The 10,823-nt window shown below is 38.9% G+C and overlaps 1 protein-coding gene across 1 annotated transcript; it reads left to right on the top strand.

The window, feature by feature from the left end:
• Positions 1-5,473, top strand: LOC137831371 (SEC14 cytosolic factor-like). Its single transcript, XM_068639022.1, has 12 exons — positions 1-290; positions 428-503; positions 603-631; positions 1,157-1,240; positions 1,380-1,433; positions 2,282-2,356; positions 2,560-2,613; positions 3,574-3,633; positions 3,711-3,806; positions 3,896-3,997; positions 4,126-4,206; positions 4,928-5,473. The coding sequence occupies exons 2-12, from the start codon at positions 449-451 to the stop codon at positions 5,267-5,269; spliced, it is 1,032 nt and encodes a 343-aa protein (XP_068495123.1). The 5' UTR covers positions 1-290; positions 428-448; the 3' UTR covers positions 5,270-5,473.
• Positions 5,474-10,823: the final 5,350 nt, after the last annotated feature.

The raw sequence follows: 10,823 nt of genomic DNA, 5'->3' as shown, positions 1-10,823 counted from the left end.
ATTTTTAATTTGAGCAACAATTTGAAAAACCCCATCTTTCGGTTGTTGGTTATTTGATTTTAACAGTTTTGTCACTTTTTTTTTCTTTGTTTTGTTGACCACTGAGTTCCTTTCCTACATAGGAAGCTGCAACATACATACATAGTACAAACCCACCTCCAAGTTCCATGCTTTTGTGCTTTGCACAGGGGCAAGAGGAGGTGGACAAAAAAAGCTATAATTTTTAGGGGGATCAGTACCCTCACTTCTGCCAAATCACACCCACCTTTTCTGTCTTTAAGCCACGATAGGTAAATCAGTTTAAATTTTTTGTGGGGTAGCAATAATTATACCTTCTTGGGGTGTCTTAAAAGGATCTGCGGTTAGCAGATTTTCCTTGCAAATTTCTCAGTCACTTTGGATTGGCTTTTGAATTTTGGTTTTGCAGTGCTGAGAGCTGAACAAGAAGATGGGTGGTGGAAATCAAGAGGCTGTCAAGCAGTTGCAGTCCCTGATGGAAAATGGTGTGCATCAATTGCTTGAAACTCAGATTGCATTCTTCCTTGATCTTTTCTGATCACTCACAGAGGTTCATTTTTTTCTATGTGTGTGACTCTTTGCAGTGGATGAACAGCTGAAGAACGCATTCCAGGTTTGGCTTTTGATTTGCTTTGTTTTGCTTGATCTTGGGTGTTGGGAATGGTCCCTGAAAAAGAATAATGAATAGAAGTTGTGATTTGTGATCTGAAACCTGATTTGATAATAAAAGAATCAACACTTTTTTTCTTAATTCATCGTAGATTTTGAGGGAACAAGATAAATAACTTTTTATAACACAAGTTAAACTTTGCTTCCAAAATGATCTGGATCACTGCTACCTTGCGGTTGTTAGGAATTTTAATCGGGCTAGCTTATACCTTAGTGTTTAGGGTGGTTTTAGATTAACTTGAAAACTCAGTAAAATTGGTCTTTTCATATTTGAAGAACAGTCTTCAAGAGAATCATACTGGATTAGTAATTATCCAACCAAAAATAACTAATTGAGTGTATTCTCGGCCTATTATTTGCTAATTCTCAACATTTTTTTATGCTATTTGACTATCTTGGTTGTGTGGTTTTGTGCTAACTTGTGAGAGTCGGTGATTTTTTTTCTGAAATCTTTCTCTTTATGGTTCAGAACATGCACCAAGATTATCCAGCTGAAACATTACTACGGTTTCTCAAAGCAAGGGATTTGAATGTTGCCAAAGCCCATAAAATGGTGAGTAAGATCTATTATGTTTTGTTAAGAAAATTAGTTGGAATTTTAGCCTTGTTGATTGCTCTTAGCATTACACTTCAGTTTTGATCTTGGCTTTTTAGATGTATATACACTGTGCTGACAAGTTAAACTGTTACAGTTAATTGATTGTTTGAACTGGAGAGTGGAAAATGAGATTGACAAAGTTTTAACGGTGAGTTCCTTGATTTGGCAATTATTTCCTGAATTTCTGTTTTCTGGTTATCTTTTGACAAGCCTTCTTTGCTACATCTCATGTTTATGGAAACTCTTGCATCCAAGATTTATGGAAGTCCAAATATTCGACAAAAACGTCATTTACCATTTATGTCGAGTTTGGTCATTTGGGCTAATTGTAAGACAAATAATGGGAGGGGATGGTGAAAATATTGAAATGACCAATATAGATGTAGACTCTATTTGAAGATATCTGATATTTTGGAACATTCCTTAGACATGTGCTTTGTTTATTTAGTGGCTTTTGCTTATTAGTGCTAAAAAAGGACAGTAGACAATAGGTAAAAATGTTTCATTCAATACTTTCTACTTTTAAATCCTAACAAGTACCTTAAGAGAGGTCATTAGCATTTACTGATTTATTTATTTATTTATTTTGGAGGTATATGAATACTAAATGCATCAATTCATGTCAGCAAATAGATGAACTAACCTTCATGGTTTTCACACTCTCCATTCCCCTAATGTTCAGTCTCTTGTGAACCTGCGAATAGTCTGATACGAGCCATAAGTTGGTTCTGAGAGAAAATTTACTTTATCAAGTGTGTATACAACCTTTAACATTGGTATTGAACGAATTAAGCTTCTAAATCAATTTTAATTCATCTTTAACATGGATGAATAACTTGAACAAAGGACTGTCACTTCAGCAGGATGATTTAACATTCTTTCTTGTTCATAGTCATATCCATCCATTAACTTTTATCATAAGAAACTATTTATTACATTTCTTCAATCAGATCACAATGGTGCTGCATTGTTATATTTGTTCTTTTTGTGTAACAGAAGCCTATTCCTGCGGATTTGTATAGAGACATACGGGATTCTCAACTCATAGGAATGTCTGGTTACTCAAAGGAGGTACTAATTTTTTAGTTAGATCATTAAGAGCTTTTGATCTATGATATGATTTTAAGTTTATTTTCACCCTTCCCTTCCTTCTCCCTACGTTGTTGTCAATGTTTTTATTATTATTATTATTATAAGAAATCAGAATAGGCATCTTTCTAAACAATCTGAAAAGCTATTTATATTTTCTTTCTTTTTTGGTTGAAATTTTTCAGGGTCTACCGGTCATTGCTGTTGGTGTTGGGCTCAGTACATATGATAAAGCTTCTGTAAGAATCATACACCATCTTTTGTCCATATCAAGACTGTGTTTGGATAGACAATTTTAGGAGCCTAGTTCATTTATATAGAAAATTTGAAATGTTTTATAACAAAATTTGAAATGTTTTTGTAGTGATTCTTTTTTTATCATCCACACCATGTCATTCTTTGTCAATAGTTTGTTAGGATTTTTTTTGTCTCTAATGTTGACGAGGAAAACTTTCTTCAGCCAACATTAACTAGAATTTTTTTTTGCATATGTTAGCTAAAGGATTTTTTCAGCCGACATCGACCGAAAAGTTGGCATGAAAAAAAAAACAACAATGTCGTAAAAATAACTCCAATTCATATCAATCTAAATAATTATGATCGACATCAGCTGGAAAAAATCTCAGTTGATCTCAATTGAGAGAAAACTTTGTCAATGTCAGTTGAAAAAGTCTTGACGAACTTTGACCGAAAAATAAAATCAACCAGATCAACTAACAAAGATCATCAGTAATTGATACTTCTTAACTATTAACAATTGCTTGATATTTAAATATTTTTTTACATTTTGGTGGTAATTGAAATACTTTATCTAAACAAAAAAATTGAAATTCAATACATTTGGCTTGCCTTATCCTAACAGACATTTGAGAAATGAAACAATTTGAAATGAGATCAATTTAAATTCAATATATTTGAATGTCTTGGAAATTGTAGAGTGTCCTATCTAAACGTAAGTAAAGCTTTACAATTTGATACATAAAATGCACCAATTCCTTGAAAAGAGGTCCTTTTTTTCTCCTGATAATTTTTCAATTTCTTAGAAACTCTTGACTCCTATTTGTTCATCAGATATTAATTATTGCACTACTCTACATGAATGCTTCACTCTTCAGTATCTGCCTATATTTCTCAATGTGGCATCTAAACTCCTTTGGATTGTCTATTTGATATTAAATTGCCAATTCTATTTTTTTCAGGACAAATATTATATACAGTCACACATTCAAATCAATGAATATAGGGATCGAGTGATCTTGGTGAGTATCTTGGACTGTTTAGTTAATCTTACAAGTTCTCTGATTCTGTGCTTGCTGATTTGAAAATTTTAATTTAGCCAACAGCTACGAGGAAGCATGAACGATACATTGGCACTTGTTTGAAAGTCTTGGATATGACTGGTTTAAAGTTTTCAGCTCTGAGCCAATTGAGGGTATGCCAATAATTTGGGGAAAAAAAGTTTTATCCCCTTTCTTCACTTCTCTTCATAGTTGACAGTTTCTGTTCAATCACTTTCTGCAGTTGTTGACTGCTATATCCACAATAGATGACTTAAACTACCCGGAAAAGACAGACACATACTATATTGTTAATGCACCATATGTATTCTCTGCATGTTGGAAGGTTTGTGAATGTCTTAATGTTTGAAGAGTTTGGAATGCTTCACTTTCATCCTTAATTTTTCTTAAAACATAATTCAAACTCCAAAGATTAACAGCTGGAAATCTTTTTCCTTCGATAATATTTATTAGGTTGTAAAGCCTCTTTTGCAAGAAAGAACAAGGAGGAAAATCCAGGTACTGCAAGGTTGTGGGAAGGAGGAATTACTGAAGGTAAACATCAACATTACCTTCAAGTCTCTGCTTGGCCTCTCATAGTATCATCTGTGCCATGTATATGACTTTGCTTGTTGGTTCTCTTGACTAATTAAAGTAACATTAATGAAAATAAGTGCAACAGGTACATTTTGCTGCAGGTCTAGGTCTAACTTACTTCACTTGTTATTTTAATGTTGTCACTTCACACTAGTCTTGAAAACAGTATCATCATGCTTGTGGATTTGTTTTCTAGTTTCCAATTCAATTTTTCAATTACTATTCTAATGATGCTAATGTTTAATTTTAACTTGTCATTTTAAGTCATAAGAAACAAGATTTCATCAATTTGTATCTGTTTGGTTAGGCAAGATTAAAATTGGAAGATGTGTCTTAGAAAGTGAGTTTAGTCCTAGCTCAGTCCTATAAAATTGGTTTATAAGGTGACTTGTATACTATAATATGATTTTATCTTTTATCAATGTGAGATCTCCAACAATATGCATAGTGTTCTTATGTTCCACCACTGCATTATGGAGGCTGTGGTGTATCAAATATTTTACATTGCTCCATCCTTGTAATTAATCTTGTCATTAGTAATCTTCCCTCTCTCATGGTGCTGTTTGAATTTCATCTTGAGAGTTGCAAACTAACATAACCAAATCAAATTCATCCTGTGTTCCTAGATTTGTTACAACTAGAAGATTTTGTTCAACTCAAGTTCTTTTGAAACTTGTAGGTAATGGACTATGCATCCCTCCCACACTTCTGCAGAAAAGAAGATTCCAAGTCATCCAAACATAATGCATCAGGAAACACTGAAAATTGTTTCTCCTTCAATCATGTTTTCCACCAGCAACTCTACAATCATATTAAGCATCAAGCTATCATCATGGAGTCAATCTCACCTCCAATCAGACAAGGGTCGTTCTATGTGGACATTCCAGAGCCAGACCCGGATGATGCCAAAATAGCCAAAACCATAGAAACTGAGTTCCACAAATTGGAGAATCAGAAAAATGGCTTTACCAACACACGAAATGGTGTTACAGTCAATGGCCATCGAAATACAAGCTATTAAATTGGTGTTTTTGGCCTCTCAGCCATTTTTATTTCTTGATTGCTTTATGATCACTTTTGGATAAAGAGGGTTATACTTGTTCTTTATCCTTATACTTACACCTGGTTATTGAAGATGTAATGTTGGAAAGTATGCATCACTCGATGCAAAATTCATCAGACAAACCTTAATCTAATTTCTATAACCACCTTGGGATGATGAACATTTGATATGTGTTCAATCTAGAAAAGATGGCTTCATGCTTGCTACATTGTTACCTGTCATCATTATTGAAGGTACAGAACCATCTTCAAAACCATTATGAAGGTTGTTAGAAGTGTTAAAAGGAAAGGAAATAATCATACCACGAGATGTGTTATAACTAAATAGTTGTATTGTCAATAGATTCTAAATTATTTTTTGTAAGACTTTTATTTTATTTATTAGAAACTAATGAGCCATGGTGTGAGAACTGTGTGAAAGTACTAGTGATAAGAACTCTGAAAGTACTAGTGATAAGAACTCTGAACAATCTTACTTTTGCATATACAAGGATGTTCTAAATCTTCATCTTTTAATGTGAGATGTGAAGTAAAATAATTCAAAATTTGACTTGATTAATAAAAATAAATAGTGAAATTCATAATTAGAAAACTAGGGTATTTATGTTAATTTTGTAATACATATCTATGACTTACTAATCTTTGCAAATATATTATATGTATTTGATTTATCATATTATAGTTACAGTTTGATGTTTGATATTTGACTATGTTTGAAATGAAAGAAAATAAATATTGATGTTTGATGTTTTATACCAGTAACAAACATATGTTCAACTTTTTATTTAATTATAATTAATTTATATTATTTTTTTTATTCAATTTTTTAAAAAGTAACAAATATTTTAATTTAATTATTTTATATTCGATTTTTCAGTAACAAGCATTTTTATTGAATTTTTTATAAAAAAACTAATTTTTAAAAACTAATATTAAAATGGAATGTTTTTTAATGACTTTGTAATTGAATGGATCAATTTGCTAGCAAACTTAGGTAACTTCTTATCACATAGATAGTTAAATTTAAATTCCTAGTGATTAAAATCATATCCACAAGTTTGATAAATAGTTAATATAATAACAAACCATTCAAAAGGTTAATTTTAATATAACTTTCATCTAAATCTAATTAAATTTAATTAGATTAAGTTCGGTTATTAGATTAAATAATTTAAAATATTATAAGTATTTAAAAAATATCTCAAAATAGATATTCTCTGATAATTATAACGTAACAACAACAATAACATATATAAAATAATATTTATAGAATAAAATATGAACTGTTTAATAAAGTTATTATATATATATATATATATTTATATAAAATGTAGTCGGTTATTTGAGTTTGAAATTCATAAACTAATTACTTAATCTAATATTATTTTTTTTAAATATGACATAAAACTTTTTAGTCAAACTAACAACTTTGAATTTGATGGCTATATAATATTTTTATATCACTTGCAATGTCAAAAACATTCTATTTTTTCGTCATGTTTTTTTTTTATAATTTTGTTCCTGCTAGGGAGATGGGACCTAGAGAACTGTTGAAGTCTTCTTCTCCTTCCTTCAGTCGGGCAGGTGGTTGGGTGATGGACTGGGATCCTTCTCTTCTTTCTGCTTATCCTTCGGCACTCGGGACTCGGTCGTCGGGTGAACACCGGATGGTGGGGGTACCTGCGAAGGCACTCCGACGCTCAAGTCAGTAAAGCGGGTGGTTAGCTCTCAGGTAGGTGAACAGTAATAATGACATACCTTACTCCTTGAAATGCGTGCTATTTATATTATTCTAGTGGGCCTACCTTGTTGGGCCCGTTTATCGAGGTGGATACCGCTTAGGGTTGCATTACCTAATTCTTGGTGATGGATTAGCTTCACTGATCTTGGTTTGAGCGTTAATTGTAATGGGGCTCGGCCATCGGCCAAATTCTCAGAGTGAGGATCGGCCACCGGCCAAATATCCGTGGCCTTCGGCCGTCTTGGTTGAGTCTTCAACGGTCTCGGTCCCTCGGCCAAGTCTCCAAGGGGTCTTGACCTTCGGTCTCTCGGCCAAGTTCTCAAGGGGTCTTGACCTTCGGTCTCTCGGCCAAGTCCTCAAGGGGTCTTGACCTTCGGTCACTCGGGCGGATAGTCTCTCGGCCAAGTCCTCAAGGGGTCTTGACCTTCGGTCACTCGGGCAGATTGACTGGGCATCGGGCAGCCAGATGGGTCCCAGTCTCGCCCGGTACCGGTACACTTGCCCCCCAGGCTCAAGGGCAGATGTGTCAGATATGTCCGATGAGTCTTTGATAATGGGAGTCGGTCGGTCTCCCTTGGTCGTGCGGGCGTTTCATTTCTCGAGGTACGACTTGACTAGGCGGCGTGACGTGACTTCAGACGGCGCGACGTGACGTGCATTGATGAGGGGTTTTTTGGGCGGGGGAGTTCATGGACCGTTAGATTTACAAGATCTAACGGTTGAGATCTGTTTGACGTTTCGCATTCCGAGGCCCATGGGCCCTATAAATAGGGATCTACCAGCGTCGAGGTCCCTCATTTGCATTCGTGAGTTTTTTCTTGGCAGCCGAGTGATCCTTCGCCCACTGCTGAGATCCGAGCGACTTCTCGCCCATTCTTACTAGGTTCGGTCTCGTCCATTTATTTACAAGGTTAGTGATGTCGACCGTGTCTCGGCCAACGTCTTCTTCGTCCGGCCATTCTTCTCCTTCTCTTGGTCGCCCTCCCCGTTTTGAAAAGTCGTCGTCATCTTCCTCTTCCTCTTTTTCTTCTTCTTCCACCTCCTCTGCCGAGCCTACCTCGGTTGGGGTGGTCGAGGTGTCGCCCCGGGTAGAGGTTGTAAGGGGGGATGTCTCGGCCAACGCTATTGATCGATCAGATTCTCTTCTGATGGATATCTCGGCTGATGTTGTTGGTCGGTCGGGCTCTCCCCTGGCGGCTATTCCTTTGGAGGACCTTAGCTGGGTGGATCCTCGAGTAGTCGAGATCTCGTCCCTCTACGGGACCGAGTTGTCTGTGGCCAAGTTCTTGGCCCGTCATCCGGTCTTAAAGGCGGAAGAGTACTCGAGTTACTTCGACGTCTTGCCTTGTGGGGTGGCCGAAAGCGTGTGTATGGGGCGGCCAGGTGTTGGTCCCCCATTTTTTTATATGTATGCCTTTTTTTTCAAAGACCTTTATGTTTCTCTCCCTTTCGATGAGTTTACGATGGGCGTCCTTCGGACGCTTAACGTGGCTCCTACCCAGGTTCACCCGAATACCTAGGCGTCCCTTCAGGCCTTCCGCCTGTTGTGTGATGTTATGCGCCTTCATCCCTCCCCCTCTTGTTTCCTTTCTTATTATAAGTCTCACCCCGCCCAAAAGGCTGCTTGGCATTCTTTGGCCGGGCGGCCGGGTTTGGTGTTGTTTGACTCCTTCGCCCTCTCGTATAAACGTTTCAAAGGGAGGTTTGTGAAGGTCGTCATTCGTCCCGAGGCGACCCCCTTCTTTTTTGACTCAGCCGGTCGGTCGAGGTTCCCCCTGTACTGGACTCGGAATCCCTGTGATTTGAAGGAGTGGCCGAGGCCGACCGAGGGTGAGGACGAGTTGGGGGTTCTTGCCCTTTTTGACGCCTTACCGAGGAAGCTTCCATGCCGGGGGCTGATCGGCGCGTATACCAAGTCTGCGCGATGGGCGGCCGTGAGGGGTATGTGTTTAGGCTTGTCTAGGGCGGTCGGTCTCTTTTGACTTGCGTGTGGTCTAACTTGTTTATTAATTTTGTTTTGCAGAAATCATGGTTAACGAACGACCGGCGGCCGTTAGTGTACTTGACAAGCACCGCCAAAAAGCGGCCGAACGCAAGGGCCGTCGGAGTTTAGAGGTGATCCCTCCGCCAAGCGATACAGGGGCGGCTGGTTCCTCTCACAAGTCCAAGGGGCCGGCCGGCCCCACCCACAGGTCCAAGAAACGTCCGAGGGACGTTAGCAACATTGCCACCACCACTCGATCTCCCGGGTCAATGCCGACGCCCCCTCCCTCTCGGCGAGTGACAGCCGAGGCAGTGACAAGCTCGCCCGGTCCTTTGGTGCGCGGGGCAGCCGGGCCATCGGAAGTCGACGCTCGGGCGGCGCCCACCCCTTTCGACCTCTTGGGGGGTGGGTACCGATTTTCTCGAAGAGTTCGCGTCGCTCTTCCAGATGAGGCCCGAGACTCCCTTCAAGACGTCTCCCCCTCGGACCTCCTAAAGAGTGGCTTTGAATTGATGTGCCGCTCGGTCGTCCTCTTTCAGAGTGGGCTTGTTGGCCGAGAGCGTCAGGCCGAGGAGGTGTCGGCCTTGGAGCACAAGCTGTCCGAGGTCAACCATGACTTGGAGCAATCTTTGGCTGCCAACACCAACCTATCGGCCCTGATTGCTACGGAGGCGGCCGAGAAGGAGTTGGCGCATAAGGAGGCGGCCGAGGCGAAGCGGCAGCTGGAGGCCGAGAGGTTGAGGGCGGCTGCTTATCCTTCGGCACTCGGGACTCGGTCGTCGGGTGAACACCGGATGGTGGGGGTACCTGCGAAGGCACTCCGACGCTCAAGTCAGTAAAGCGGGTGGTTAGCTCTCAGGTAGGTGAACAGTAATAATGACATACCTTACTCCTTGAAATGCGTGCTATTTATATTATTCTAGTGGGCCTACCTTGTTGGGCCCGTTTATCAAGGTGGATACCGCTTAGGGTTGCATTACCTAATTCTTGGTGATGGATTAGCTTCACTGATCTTGGTTTGAGCGTTAATTGTAATGGGGCTCGGCCATCGACCAAATTCTCAGAGTGAGGATCGGCCACCGGCCAAATATCCGTGGCCTTCGGCCGTCTTGGTTGAGTCTTCAACGGTCTCGGTCCCTCGGCCAAGTCTCCAAGGGGTCTTGACCTTCGGTCTCTCGGCCAAGTTCTCAAGGGGTCTTGACCTTCGGTCTCTCGGCCAAGTCCTCAAGGGGTCTTGACCTTCGGTCTCTCGGCCAAGTCCTCAAGGGGTCTTGACCTTCGGTCATTCGGACGGATAGTCTCTCTGCCAAGTCCTCAAGGGGTCTTGACCTTCGGTCACTCGGGCAGATTGACTGGGCATCGGGCAGCCAGATGGGTCCCAGTCTCGCCCGGTACCGGTACAAATTTCATCATGTCAAATACTCATTTCATCTAACATATTGTGATAATAGTTAATTAGAAAAAATTTCACAGGCATACTAATTCATAACATCAAAATATTATTTTTAATGTTAAAAATATCTAACTATTATTTAGTTGTACAAGGTGTGTGCTATAATATATGTTTTCATTATTATATTTTTAATCTTTGTGTGCTATAAAACTTTATGAAATGTGAAACAATTTTTTTGACTACGAAAATAAACAAAGTTTAAGAATAAACGATATTGATTTCATGTTTTTTTTTTCTCATGATAAAATACGTGGTTTTGTATTTAATGAATCGATAAAATATATAAAAAGCTATAGTGATAAAATATATAAAAAAAAACAATGAAATGCACAAAT

The sequence above is a fragment of the Phaseolus vulgaris genome, chromosome 6 (assembly GCF_000499845.2).
Source record: "Phaseolus vulgaris cultivar G19833 chromosome 6, P. vulgaris v2.0, whole genome shotgun sequence".
NCBI lineage: Eukaryota > Viridiplantae > Streptophyta > Magnoliopsida > Fabales > Fabaceae > Phaseolus > Phaseolus vulgaris.
The sequence above is the reverse complement of the archived record's forward strand: the minus strand, read 5'-3'. Positions and strand labels throughout refer to the sequence as shown.